Raw genomic sequence first — 15,436 nt, forward strand, 5'->3', positions numbered from 1 at the left:
ATGCAGATAGACTAATTATTAAGTGTCTGAGGTCATATTTGAACTCAGGTCCACCTGAGATTTAACCACGGAGCCACCCAGGTGCCCCCATGTGATTGAGGGATCATCTTCAATTCCATTATTTTTTTCTTACTCGGAAACATTGGTGTGGTGGCTTAAAGCACTTAACTTGGGATCAGGGGAGACTTGTTCAAATTCCAGGTTCAACATATACTGGTTGCTTCACCCTGGGCAGTTTTTCTGAGCTTTATCTGAATGATCTTTGAACAACCTACTCATGGGGATGTTGTTTAAAGTGTTACATCCTTTATAAATATGCTGTAACGAGCAGGCTAACAATGTTGGCAGATTTCTAATTTCTGGGAACTATTTGACCTGCAGAAACCAAAAAGGGCGCTCAAACTCCCCGCCCCCTCGGATGCCCCGCCCCTGGGGGGCGGTCCTTGCAGCACGTGCTCTTAGGCGTCGGGAGCCTACCGGGAGGAAGGGGCGAGCCTTAATCCCGGGAGCTACCTTTTTGGAATGCTCCATTCTTTAGGAAAGGGGGAAGCTGCGGTAGCACAAAGTCTGTTGATTCTGAAACAATCGATGCAGACGCGTACTATGGAAAGTTTTATGCATCATGACTGTAAAATAGAGGAGTGTTTGGGATTCATCCTTATCTGTAGTATCTCGCCCTTTTTTGGAGGGCTCGTACTCTCACCTCTTCCCACGGCGGGGCTAGGATTGGTGTGCTCCAAGCCGGGGCGGTGCCGCGGGGCGGACTCCATTTCCCAGCGTGCGCCGCGGAGCCCAGGGAGTCGGGCGCGGTGACGTCGGGGGAGGGAGCTGGCCAGTGCTGAGGGGCCGGGCCTGGGGCTCGGCCGGGAGGCTCAGTCACAGGCGGAGCGTCCGGAACCCAGCGCCGCTCCGGACCCGGAGCCGAGCACCCGAGCGGCCCAGCTCGCCCCGGCCCGGCCCGGCCCGGGCCATGACAGCCTCCGCCTCTGGGGAGCCGCCCCTGGCGGGGCTGCGGAGCCCGCGCGGGTCCTGAGCGCGCCCATGGAGCGGGACGAGCGGCCGCACAGCGGCGCCGGAGGCTCCTCCGCTTCTCCCGAGCCGCCCCCGGCCCCGGCCCCGGCCCCGGCCCCGGCCCCGGCCCCGGCCCCGGCCCCGGCCCCGGCCCCAGCCCCGGCGGCCCCGGCCCCGCGCAACGGTAGGCGCCCTCTCCCCCACTCGGGCTTCTTTCCCCTCCTCCCGCGGCCCCCAGCATCCATCCGGGATCCCTTTAACCGTGCCCCTTGACCTCCCTCCCCGCCCCCTCCCAGATTTTCTTCTCCCTTCCTCCCTCTCTCCTGTGCCACCCCCCTCTTCTCTTCTCCTCTCCTCTCCCCCCTCACCCCACTTCCTCCCCTCCCTCGGCCCGGGACCTCAGGCCCCCGAACACCCGGGTTGGAGCCCTCCCCTCCCCCTCCGCGCCCCCTCCTCATTCTCCGACCTCCCCCCCCGTTTCCAGCCCCCCGTTTCGGAGCTCCTCTGCTCTCCATCCTCTCCACCACAATTTCCGGATCTCCTTTCCCTCTATTCTTGGGACCCTTCTCCCCTCCCCCATGACCCAGACCCCTTCTGCTCCCCCCTTCTCACTCGGACCCCTCCTGCCCCCCGGATCCTGCCCCCTCCACTTCTCCCCTCCGCACCCCCCTCCCAAGGGGTCCCCCGCACTTCTCCCGACCCTTCCCCCCCACACCTCCCCGCTCTCCTGGACCTCACATCCTCCCGATCCTGCAGATCCCACCCCCTTCTTCCGGCTGCCCCCACCCCATTCTTTTAATTTCGAATTCCCGGGACAACCTCTCATCCCTGGTAGCGGACTCCTCCCGACTCCAGGAGCCTTAACTCCTCCTTCACCCCTTCCTCCTCTCCCCTGTAGCTTTTCTATCCTCAGCCCCCCCTTGCCCGTCTTTTAAAGTTTCTCTGGTCTTACCTCTCTTAGACACATCCTCCCTCGTCCCATTTTCAGAACCCTGCCTCACCTTTTCGGAGTTTGTATGAATTAATTCCCTTTGATTGCCGCAAGCACGAGTGCCCCCTGGGATCTTGGATATTTCTCACAACCTTTTTAGTTTTTCCGGCCCTTTTCAATCCTTTCTGTTGCCTAGTCCCATCTCCTTTGAGTTCCTTCTACTCTTCCTCCCGGGTCCTTTCCGCAAGTCTTTAAATCTGAGCCCTTTTCACCTGGGGGCTTGGATTCCCCTACTTCTCGGGTCCGAGCTTTACCTCCCCCCTGCCCCCCTTTAACTTTCCTCCCCAACCCCTCCCTCTCAGGATCTTGCCTCAAGGTCCATGATCCCCTTACGATCTTCTCCTCTTCCTCTGCCTCATTTCTGTCCATGGCCTTTGTGACTTTAGTTCTTATTCTCAGCCTAACAGCCTATAGTGGCCAGAAACTCTTGTTTACCTACATTTTCTCTCGAATTTTCTTCCTGCTCCTCAACTTATTCTCCCAGTACTGAGTTATACCAGAATGGTCTTTTCGCTTAACCCCATTGGTGCCCCCGTTGCCTGGTACCCCAATTCATCCTCACTAGAGCCTGTTCGAGGAATTGGCCCTTCTAGGCTTTGTCTCAGTTGGCTTATAGGTTTAGAGAGATTTGTGAGGCCCAGAGTGAATAAAAGCTTTGGAAAGCGTGATGGTGAAGGTGGGCATCCCGTTTAGGTATCATCACCCCTTCATTAGGCCTCTTGGTCCCAGACTGCACTGACTTTTGGGGGGTGAGGGGAATGTGTGTACTCCTTGCACTGAAGGTTTATTTGTATGTTTGATAATAGTTCCCTTCAGTGTTTGCCTTGGGTATGTGTTTATTAGTTAAGTGTAAGAAGCCTTTGTGAGGTCGTAAAAGGTGAACTTTTGAACTTGGAAAGCGCCCTGGAGCAATTAGCTGCTGGAGCTATAGCACCGCGAGTTCTGAATTACAAAGGGTGCTAGGGGACCTGCAATAGCAAATGCTAAAGTGGCAAAAGCTTTATTTATTTGGTGCGGTTTCCATCTTTTTTCACTAATATGCATTTCAGAGTGAAGCTTTTACTCTTCTTAGATACTTGAAATTGAAATTGTTTAGTTGACTTAATCATGGAATTACATAAATTGAGACTTCAAACGTCAGATATAAAATGTTAAAGGAAAACCACAATAGAACTGTTAAGATAAAGATAACAATGTTAAAGCTAGGTAGCACTAGAGACCCATGCTTGTTAGAATTTAGAGCTGGAAGGGATCTAAGAACAGAATGTTTTTGATGTTCTAAGTGACTTCCAAGTAAAACTTTTGACTTGAAAATAACTGACCACAGTATTGCAGAAATATCTTTTAAATCGGACTTAGAATTGGGAGGTATATATTTGACTTTGAAGGAATCTATGGAATGTGTGACCCCCAAATCCTTGCTGACCTTGTTGCTTTATTTTATAAATTCAGATGAGTTTGTGTTTTCTTAATATTTGAATAAAGCACAAGTTGCAGGTGGAAAGAAGTTGGTCGCGTTTGATTTGATCCAGATTAAAATATGGGGAATGTGGATAAAAGTAGTGCTAGCTGTATATTTGAGTGTCCTGTATGGTGATGTCTTTGGAGATGGACTTTTGAATTGTGAAATTGTTTGAAATCAATGAAATTTCTTGACAAACAATTGGGGAACCTGGGATCCAGTTGGGACAGGGAGAAAGAGTTATAGAACAAAGCCCATCTATTTAATTCATTGGACTTTATTTCAAACTGTATTTTTTTTGATAATTTAGTTTAGTCATTAATCTGTGAATACTGTAAACCTGTTTGAAAAAACTAGACTGTTTTGGGCTCTTTCAAGCAAGTTCTGTTAACATATATAAAGTAAAATATGGCCTTTGTTGCCTGTAAAACTTCACATCCACAAAGATGACAAACCTTAGAACAGACTGATTACTTTTGTCTACTTAAAAAGCAATATAGTAGTTAAGGAAAGGCTAGGAATTGCCTTAGCTATCAATTATTCATTGGTACATTTTAAAGAACTTTAATGATGATTTTACTCATTCAAATTTCCTATCCATCTTCCTGAATGTTGAAATGGCAGAGTTTTAGCTATACTGTGGAAAACTACATCATTTTAGTATTTGACATTTGCCTTATTTAGTGTTGCAAAATTTTTCAAGTAATTTTCTGTGTTGCTATACATACATGGGAAATTGGCACATAAGTCTAACAAATACTTATAGAAGAGAAATGGAATGATCATATTTGAGTGGCAGGGTAAAATAATCTGACAGTTGATTTTTTACACTATCTTTTGTTCTCTCTGTATTAAAGCTTCAATTGGAGCTCCCAAGAGAACTACAGTATACCAGTGAAAATGTGTAGCCTTCTACATAAACATTTTTCAAAAATTTCTTTTGCTTCCTAATTACATCTTTCTCTAATTCAAATGAAGATCTAAAATCATAGAATAAAGAATGTTTGCTCTGGAAGGAATCTTATTAAGTATCTAATCCAAACCCCCTCATTTCTCCTTAAGTACTAGTCAGAGGGGCTGAATTCTTTTCACTTTTTGCCTTAGGAACTGATTTTCTTCATTGAAATAACCAGGGCTCTCTCCTGAGATTTTTAAGTTTAGGGGACATTTTGAGTTATGTAAAATAGAACTATAGTAGAGAAAATAAATGCTTAATACTGATAGAAGTGTGGAAACAATAAAACTTGGAAGTGGAATTTTAGCAATGTTTTCCTGGAGGAATTCCCGAGGATGCTTAATTTACAGTCTTCTAAATGGTTTTTCTGTTCTTTTCTCATTGGTAACAGGACAGTCTGCCTTTGATGAAAGCAGTCCCAACCCTTCCAGGAATTCTTTGTGCTGAGTGGGCAAGATATTTTTCTATTGCTGTCTCATAGGGTTCTTTTACAACAAATACATTTGCTCAACTGTAGATATACCTGAAGAAAACTATAGAAAGACTTTCAGAAGAAAGAAGAATAATTTAGGTGGGGATTCATTTTATTTGAGAAGAATAGGTAATACATTCAAACATGGGCATACATACAGCTTAATGAGTTAATTGGGTTTTCAGAAATAGGTGGGGGAAGATTTAGGAGGTAATTATTTTTTTTGCAAGAACAATGTAATAAATAGAAAATATGGGTTAGATATAATATTTAACTGCTATCGTGTGGTCAACTTATGCAGTTATAATGATTACATAGGATGGCTCAAAAGAGTTCAGTTTAAAGAGTCAGTGTAATTTTATGCTATTAAAACTTTAATTAAAAATAATTTAATTAAAGCTTATTTGAGCTTTAATAACATGAAACTGCATTTAGATTTTTGGGATACCCTATACTTTGAACAATAACTTGGACCAGGTGATCTAAGTTTCTTTCCCACTTAAAATTTCTGTGATTCCGGTCAATAAATTATGCATTTATTATTGTATGCAGAACACCAACACCATGGGGGAGGGGGAATAAAGTTTAGATAAGAGACCTGGTCCTCTTGAAGCTTTTTTTTTTAGGCAGATAAATATTCACCTATGTATTACACAGCATCATAGTTCAGTTCTTTAGTGAGATGGAAAGACAAGTGCTATACAATTGGGGGACTTCTTCCAGTCTGTTGGGATCAGGAGAGGCTTCAAGGAGGGAGACGCCATTTGATTTAGGGTTGAAGGGTCATTAGAAATTCATTAAAAGGAGAGGAAGAAGGGGGAGAACATTTCAGGCATTAGAGAACTGGAAGCAAAGGTATTGAGGTGTGAGAATGGGGGGGCTTGTTATGAAATTGACTTGCACAATGAATTATATGGAGGGAGAGAAATGGGAGAGAGGAGAGAATGGCATCGGATTGTAGAAGCTCTTGAACCAATGGAATTAACAATTAGGAGGTTACTAGAGAGAAGGTAGGAATTGGAATCAAAACTTTTTAAAATTTAGAGAATTCTGGAGGATTTGATCTATTTGAGCAAAAGATTGCTGAGGAAAGTGTTGCCTCATAGTGAGATTGAAAGTTAAATGAAACTATGAATGCTCAGATTTGCATGTTGCTAGATTCAGCTTCAGTTGTCCAGCTTTTAAAAGTCTATTCCTTTGTTGTGACAATTAGGGAGAACTAACTCAGACCCTATTCCACTACCACTTCCTGCCTCCACAATCCCCAAACTAAATCTGTAGTAAAACTGTTGGGAGGGGGATTTGCCCAGTGTAGACATACAATTTTATTTTCAGAAAACCAGGATTATATTGAATGCGGAGACAACTGTATTCAGAGATCTATTTAGGCCCCTTATTGAATTCTTACCAATACTTTCAAGCTCCCTTAGTATGCCAACACTTCTAGGTGTCCACTGTCCAGGTATCCTAGACACCTTCCTTAATATCTCCCAAGCACTATTTTTACTTTAGAGTTTTTGTGAGATGTGCTTATTAAACCTTAAAGATTTTTATTATCTCCATTTTCCTCTTTCTGATGCACTGCTAAAAGGCAACATGTTATTAGTCTTAGTTTCTAAGAACAGGAGTTCAAATTCTGGCTCTAGAATTTACTAGCCATGTAACCCTGGGTTATTTAGAGAACTAACCTTTCAGATCCTCAGGTTCCTTATCTGTAAAAGGGAGTAATAATATGTGCCCTATATCTTACAGAGAGATTGTGAAGAAATTACTTTAAAATGAGAGTTTTTAGCGTTCACACAGTAGGAACTTAGTATTTTTCTGAGTAACAACTTATATTTATGGAGTTATTTCAATATCTTGGAATACTTGCACTGTTTTTACCTTAGAGTTCTTGTGAGATGTGCTTATTAATAAAACCTTAAAGATTTTTATTATCTCCATTTTACAGATGAAGAAACTGTAACTTTCTCAGTCACACAGATAGGAAGTGTTGGAGATCATATAAATGAATGATTAATATTTTCACATAATTTGGTATTTATTGGTTTATATGAGGGTTTACTAACTTTAAATATCTTTAACAGATGGAAAGCTAACCCTCCTCTAGAGGAAGATTTTCTTAATTCCATTGTTAGGAAGCTAATCTAGATTCTACTGATCCTGTCTTCGGTTTTCCTTTTCTTATGTTTTTTTACTCCAGAATTGTACTATTTTTTTTTTGCATGTAGCAAAAGTTTAATGCCCTTCTTTTGTTGACTATTTCTAATGTGTATAATTGGTAGGAAAACCAAGCTTTTGGCCAGTTACCATTGAAGAGTAATATAAGATTCTTTTATTTTTTAAAGCCTGAGACATTCAAATGTGCCTTCTATTATTGTGAACTTAGCTATATCCCTCTTTTGTGTGGGAACTGTGTCAAACTTGGAGGGGGAAAAAAAATCAAAGAATTCCTTGACCAAGAACAGATAAACACTTTGGGGAATGAAGGAATTGGGGGCTGGTTGAGGGTGGAGCAGGAAGGGAACAAAGGGGGGGAGCAATTGATCCCTTGGTTTTCAGAAGAGTTTGTAAGGGTTTTTCCCCCCCAAAATATTATTTTTCAATTAGTTATTAGTAACAACAACAATTAAAATGATTGTAGATGGAGCCATAAACTTCATAATTAATTTTGAAAAAGTTTGTTAACTTTAATATTGTAATAACACTATTTGCTGCTTCTGTCTTTTGAACTCTTTTTCTTGGATTTTATTGCTGTGTTCATTTCTTTCCCCATTAGTTGTTAGTGGTCTGTGTGTTCCACTTTCTGAAGGATTGCTAATATTTAGTATTTCTGTTGTTATTCACATAGTGCGCTTAAGTGGTTTCATGTTTAAAACAAGGTAGCCAACAGGAGCAATTGTAGCTTGTGTTGTGAGTTCATTTGCAAGCAACCAGGTTTGAATGGTTTCAGTGTATTCCTTCAGTTAGAAATTGAGATTTAGGAACATAAGAGGATTACAAAAATTTGTCTGAACTTGGGAGTCAGGAAACCTGGTTTTGAGTCCTAGCTTTTACTTGATATGGGACCTTGGGCAAGTCACTTTATGCAATAACTCTGAGCCTGTTTCCTCATCTGTATAATGGAACTAATAATGCTTGCAAGCATTAACTCAAAAGGGGTATTTCAGAGAAAGTGCTTTGATATATTTTAAAATATATAGATCTGGAATTTGTTATTGTAGTTGTCTTGTATGTCATATCTCCATTTAAAATCTATGTAAAGCCCTAGGAGCATGGATCACATTTTATCTGAACTTGGTATCTTGAACAATACTCTGCTCATAGTGAGTGGGTGCTTAATATATAAGTGCATGAATATAAAACTAAATTGCAGTTTTTCTAGTTCCTTTGGACTGACCTCCCCCAGGGTAAAATACTTCTTGTTGGAAATTTAAAAATACAGTCCCCAACTTTCCCCCTTTCCTTGGGTAAATTTGTATTTTATGTCTGGTATATTGTAGTATGCCTAACCCCTTCCCTGCACTGGAGTAAGTTGAAGGAATGGTAATGTGGAGTGAAGGATCTATTAGACACTAACTCCCACTGGCTTATATAAATTATTCTTAAAAGAGAATTTTTTGGCTACTTGAGATGGCTTTCAAAATTCTTTATTAGGTGTGAATATTATTGCAATTCATAACCACTTCCTAGGGAGAAGAAAGACTAGCCTTTGATACAATGATTATTTAAATCTGTCTTCCTCAGTGAAACTTGGTAATTCTAATTAAAAAATGATTTACTTTGGGAGCAGATCAGGCTTCCCTTGGCTGCTGGCTGGTGGGTTAAATTGCTACCCTACCCTCCCATCTCCAGCTGCCCTATATCTTTTGATCCCTAGGCTACAGTGATTGGCCTTTGAGTAGGTTAACTTCAAATTGTTTTGAAAATCCCCAACTTTGGATGTGTTCTCTGCATTTTTTTGCATTTGAAGACTAAGGAAAAAAATTGAATATTGACTTAATGCTGAATCATCCTCTGCTGGAGGAAAATCCTCTGAATTTTAAACATGGTGCAGGCTATGTGGGCAAACTTAGGTTCAGTCAAATACAAATAAATTCAGGAATATTTCATAGAATCATCAGATTTAGAACTAGAGACCTTAGTTGTGTTAGTCACTTAAGTGCTATTAGAAACAATTGGTTATTTACATTTTGTCAATAGATGGCTTTGTTTTGGCAACCCATCCAGAGCTTTACCAGAGCTTTTTTTTTTGGGGGGGGGCTCTTCAAAATACTTGCTTTGTATATATGAGAAAGGAATGATCTCCTTAAAAATCTGGCTTTTGCCAACAACATGAAAATTTGTTTTTTCTTAACTACATAAGAGATCATTTGAAGCAGTGAGAAGAGAACTGGACCCAAAAAATGAATCCTAGAGGACAGAGACTCCTGTTTCTAAATCCCTTATGTGGCATATAGTGGGCACTTAACTAATGTTAAATGAATGATGAATAAATTGTATAATGGGAAATTTGTGGCCTTGTTCTTCTGGTCACCAACTGATTTTACTGTTGATAAGTTCACTATATTTCTTTTAAGCCTCTTTATTCATCTGTAAGGAAATGTGTAAGTATTATTTTCATCTCACAGAAGCACTTTAGAAATGTAAGTAGTTATTTTAGCTGTGAATCTTCATTTGCCAGGGTCTCAGTCTACTCACCTGTAAAATGAGGCAGTTTGACTAAATGATAGCGAAGTCTTTTGTAGTTCTAAATTTCTTCTAAGGTCCCATTTTATAATTGAAGAATAAAATAATTTAAAAATCAATTTCTTGTCTATAGGAATGTCACGAATCAGTTGCTGTATAAAAGTGTCTTCAGGGGCGGCTAGGTGGTGTAGTGGGTAAAGCACTGCCCCTGGAGTCAGGAGTACCTGGGTTCAAATCCGGTCTCAGACGCCTAGCTGTGTGGCCTTGGGCAAGCCACTTAACCCCGTTTACCTTGCAAAAACCTAAAAAAGAAAAAAAGTGTCTTCAAATGCTGAAACCACTTGGTCTTACTCACAGTTTTCCTTCTGGTTAGTTTATACCAGCAAAACTATTCACTTAGAAACCACAGATGGCAGTAGTAATATATTTTTCTCTTTTCTAGACGGATACATATATTATGTATATATATACACACACACACTTATATTGTATATCTTCACACCTATATATGTATATGCCTATCACTTTCTCTTTGTCTGTTTTGGTCCCCATATCTGCACCACTGCTATGTCAGCTGCTAAGTGTACTGTTTCTGAAATCCAGTACCAGGACAACAAAATGTTATATGTTTTTGGGAGAAATTAGGGGATTTGATGGAAAGCTCTAATAGTGGGTGGTTTCAGAAATTTTGAGTGTGAATTTGTTAAAGTGCTGGAGATAATTTAATATTTTTATATGTATTTGGTAATCCTTTTAAAAGGTGCCTCCAAGAGTCATCTATTCGGGTAATTAATTATTTGCACTGAAGGTATTTGGATGTAGCTGTTTATATGGGAAAGAAAACTGATTTTGAAGTTACACTTGGAATCCAGCCTCTGCTTCTTACTGTGTAACTCCTGGAGAAGTCACTACCTTAACTAGGCTTCATCTGTAAAAGTGGGTTTAGAGATTGATATAGTTACTATCCTACCTCTCAGGGTTGTTCTTTTTTATTCCTCATCATATATGTAAAACTCTGCAACCTAGAGCAGCACGTTAATAATATGAAAATTAGTCATAGTACAGTGACCAAGGAATTTTCAGTTTCCAAGTGGAAAAAATTCTTCAGAATAAAAATGACTTCTTCCTCAGATCTGTTTGCCTTATAGCCTTTTTTTTTTTTAAATTATGTAGTTCATACACTCCTGTGGGAGAAACTTGAGGCTATCTAACCCAAATTCCCTCATAGTACAAATAAGAGACTAAGACTCAGAAAAAGAAGTGACTTACCCAGGGCCACATAATTAATGGAAAGAGTAATGAAGAAATCTGGAGACTTTAGTCCCAGCTCTATCACTGTGATATGGAGGATAGGATACCTGTGATAGAGGTTTCTTTCACCTTAATTTCTCCTCTTTTATACAAAAAGGGGGCAAAGATTAGTCCCTGAGATCCTTTTCTAAGGTATAACATTCTATGTTTCTTTCAAAACTGAAATTCTATGATTCTTATTGGTTAATCTATAGAATTGATTTAATATGAACTCTAGTTTGAAAAGAAATGGAAAGGAGACAGTATTAAATTAATTTTTTAAAACGATCACCAACCCTTTTCTTGTACTTCATAGTTGTGGTTTTCCATTTCTATAATAAACAACTGAATATTGCCAGACCTCTTATCTGTTTTATTTATTTAGAACAGAATCAAAGGGGAACATTTTTCCTAATTATACCTTGCCCTCACTATATTCTCAGATATCTTTTGTTAGCTGATGTTGGAAACCTCTTTCTTGACCCTTCATTATCTTAGTTGTGGCTACATAAATCTAATAGAAAATTACTCTTTATCCACAGAGTTTTCACAATTGTGAATGTTGAGATAATACTTGCAGTGATTTTGTCACAACAATTAAGAGTCATTCTTACATTACAAATGAAGCATGTCAGAACAGTGATTCAAACCTCAGGTTCTTTGTGCTGTGTCACAGCTGCTTTTCTATAACATACTGTTAATGTTCAGATGTATTGATGTGGGATGGACAAATCTAGTGAATTTTCACATCTAGTGGGTTTTTGACTGGGAGGAAAAAACACTGATATTTTTGGAGGGGGATTATAGAATTTCAAGAAATTTTATTTTTTTCTATGTGTTGTGTCCCTTAAACCATATCTCATCCCTTTCCCATCTTAGATGATAGTTTCATGAGTTGTGGGGGGAAAAAATATTCCTGTGATCAGCCTTTAGGAAAATGAAAAGCCTTTTCAGGAGGCTGATTCTGTAATCAAAGCCTTTTCAGCTTGATAGGACTAGCCAGGGTTTATGTTTCAGTGGCATTGTCTTGAGATCTCAGCATCACAATTTGGTGTTCATTGAGGAATTTAAGTCATTTAAAACTTGGTTTTCTCATGCCTTGATCCCTTTGAAACTTGGTTAACTTGAATTTATTTATCATCTAATGTTTGTATCTTATCCTTTGACTAAACTCTGTCCTCCTTGAGGACAGAGACCAAATCTCTGTTAAGCATTGTATCACATCTAGCTCTGGCACAGTGCCCTGTATAGCAAGAATTAACCAGTTTGTTGTATTTATAACTCCCTTAACCTGCAATTTAAAAAAATACAGTGAAGACCAGTATAGAATCAGCATTTCAATTTTAGCCCTGGGACAGAGGCTGCCCCTTGTCTCTGGTGTGAATGACATTTTAGTGTAAGTCAATTACTTGTTGTTAAGGGGGTTAGGGCAGTTGCTAGGTAGAAGTCATTCTGTGGTAAGTCAGCAAGCTAAAGAAATGTCACATAACAATGTGAATAACAATGGAGGTACAGGATCAGAACTTCCACTGAAGCTTGGTATGGGGATTAAAGGCCAGAAAAGTGTTTGGGGGAGGGAGATGGTGGAAGAACTCATTCTTGGGAGTTCCATATCTTTTCTCTGTATGGAACACATCCTGAAACATTTTTTATTTTATGTTGCTGGCATAGTTCAGTCATGAGAATAAATTAACCTTACCTTTCATAGAATTCATTCAACAGGAGTTAGTTAGGTGCACAGTGGTTAGAGCCACCAGCCTTAGAGGACCTGAATTCAAATGTGACCTTAGATACTCAACACTTATTTAGCTTTGTGACCTTGGTGTGATGGAAAATTTAACCCTGTTGCCTTGCAAAAACAAACAAAAAAATCATTCAACAAACCTTTATTAAGCACCAATGATGATGTCAGGTACTTTTAGGTGTAGGGCATAGAAAGACAAAAAAAAAAAGTAGTTCTTGCCCTCAACGAGCTTACATTCAATTGGAAACATGTCCACAGAAAAAATAATATAAATATACATGGTAATTGGAGGAGGAAGATCAAGAAGACTACAGCTTGGAGAGTCTAAATAGGTTTTCTATAGGATATACTATTTAAAGTTTTGAAGGAAGCTGTGGATTGGTAGTGGTAGGATGGGAAGCAAGGGGGAAGGGATGTGCAAAAGCATAGGTGCAGAATCTTTAAGATTTATTAGCTAATTGACTTTAAGGTTTGAGGGAAGAGTTGGTTGACAATTCATATTTCAAACCTGAATAAAAAGGTAGTGGGGAAACAGGGAAGTAAAGAAGAGGCTCTGGAGGAGGGTCAAAGCTGGATCTTGGAGGAAGGGAAGAACTTTAATGGAGGAGTACTATAAGTAGATCTGCTTGAGACACTTGTTCACAGGACAAGTCTTTTAAACCCTGTTTCCTTAGTCCACTAGAGAAGGATATAGCAAACTACTCCAGTACCTTTGCCAAGAAAAACCCCATGGACATATGGGTCAAAGGCTCAAGAAGAGTTTGACAATACTTGAACGAAGAAGCATGAATAGTGGCATAGAGAGTGATTAAATTTGTTTCAAATGGAGAATAATTGAAGGAGAGTGGTACAAGATAAGAGTTAGATAAGTCAGCCCAGAATATGAAAGGCTTTACCATGATCAAAATTATATTCTTTATTTGGTGGTAACTCATTTCTATTGCACTGTAAGATTTGCAAAGCACTTTGCTCTCCAAAAATTCTTTGGGGTAGATAGTATGAGTATTTTTCTCACTTTATAGCTCAGCTAAGTGTGGGTTAGAAAAATTAAATAATTTTTGCAAGGTTACAACTAGTAAGAGCAGAGCCAGAATATGAACCTTGATTTTCTGACTCTAAGGCCAATATGTTTTCCACTATACCATGTTACCTCCTTACCATGCAAAATATGATTTTGAGTGGAGGAGCAACATAATTAGAACTCAGTATTAGGAAAATCAGTTTATTGGAAAATGTTATAAAGGAGGGATTGTAAAAGAGAGGTTGGAGGAGGGAGATCCATTAAAAGACTATAAAAATAGTTCAGAAAGAGATGAGAGCTCTTGAAGATCACAATGGGAGATGACAGGATGGAACAGGTGAGAGAAAGTAGAAATAACTGAGATTGGCAGTTAATTTGATGTGGAGAATGAGCTAAAAGGAAGATTGAAAAGTGAGATTGGAGAAAGCTAGGTTTTAGTTGCCGGGAAGGTTCAGGAGAAAATGTGAAACTCAAATTGTGCCCCGAGAGAGAATGCTTAAAATTTATTTGTACTCACACAAGCATACTTATATATACATACTCATTCTGTTGATAGCTTCCCTGATATTGAGTCTAGTCAAATTAAGCTTCTCAAGGTTGGTCCTTGGCAAACTGGGGGAACCTAAGGAGAGAAAAGATATAGTTATTATTGTCTTTTGCTAGTATTCCTAAAGAGGCTGGAAAGGGTGCATGGGTTCAGTTCATTTCTATCAAATAGCAATGATCTCATTGTTTGGGAAGGTGATGGTGTATTCAAGAATATTTATTGGAGTTGGGTCTTGAAGAGATGTTAGAATTTATATTATCCACTCCCCTCATTTTGCCAAGAGAAGAGGTGGACCAGAAAATTTGCTGGAGGTCATGCTGGTTATGTGGTAGAAGTGGATCTTGGAACTCAAATCTATGATTCTAACTCCTATGCTCTTTCCTTCTGCCATAGTTGTCTCTTCTATCAGTGATTAGATCTTGAGGCAAGAGGATCTGTATTTGTGTCCCTGATCCTGTTACTTTTTTAATAATCTTGGACAAATCATGTTATCTCCTTGAATTTTATTCAACTTCCTCATAAATAAAATGGGAATAATAATCCTTGTCCAATATTATAGGACTGTGAATAATAAACTTGAAGGGTATGTCAGAGTAGTTCAAGCCACTCACTTTAGAGAGGGGAGTCCAAGGACACAGTAAACTTAAAAGGTAGGATTTAAACCCTCTGTGACTTCAGAACCAATGCTTCTTTTATTAGGTCATTCTACTTAGCTATCATGTAGGATATTTGTAAAACAAAGTGCTGTAGAAGCAGCTACTAATGTTATTTTTATTATTAATTTCTTCTTTGAGACAATCAGTTTCTATTGGCAAAGTAGTTTTGATTTAGAATTCTTGGGACTTAGCATCTTTCCATCAGCATCTTGAAGAGATTCTCTTAGACCAGAGAATTTCAGATTCAATTTAAAGGGAAAAAAAACTTGAATAACAGAAGGGAGACCTTTTTAAATGTCGTAGGTCAATAAAAGGGAAGCTCAGCAGGAAGGGGTTGGGTGGTATAAGAGTGGGGGAGGGTGTAATACTACAGGAGAGAGGAGGGTTTTAAGTTTTTGGGGGGGAGGGGAGAGTTACTCTTCTCTGAGTAAGAGCCATGGTTGAAATATTCATCAATCATTTTACTGGCACCAGGAAACCAATCAGCCTTTTACAGAGTAAAATATAATCAATCACATAATGGAGAATTACAATTGCCCCCCCCCAAAAAAAAAACTGAAGAAAATTCTTTTTCATGCTGATGATCAAATTTGAGAGG

General features: G+C 39.6%; 1 protein-coding gene across 4 annotated transcripts in view; it reads left to right on the forward strand.

Moving 5' to 3' along the window:
• The first annotated feature begins 801 nt into the window (after window positions 1-801).
• NR6A1 (nuclear receptor subfamily 6 group A member 1) overlaps window positions 802-15,436 on the forward strand; it is a 281,543-nt gene continuing 266,908 nt past the window's right edge. For all 4 annotated transcript variants that reach the window (XM_074211600.1, XM_074211601.1, XM_074211597.1 and 1 more), the window contains exon 1: window positions 802-1,195. In XM_074211600.1, the coding sequence (XP_074067701.1) occupies window positions 1,042-1,195 (154 nt within the window). In that variant the 5' untranslated portion in view covers window positions 802-1,041. The remainder of the gene's footprint in view (window positions 1,196-15,436) is intronic.

This window comes from Macrotis lagotis, chromosome 1 (genome assembly GCF_037893015.1).
Source record: "Macrotis lagotis isolate mMagLag1 chromosome 1, bilby.v1.9.chrom.fasta, whole genome shotgun sequence".
NCBI lineage: Eukaryota > Metazoa > Chordata > Mammalia > Peramelemorphia > Peramelidae > Macrotis > Macrotis lagotis.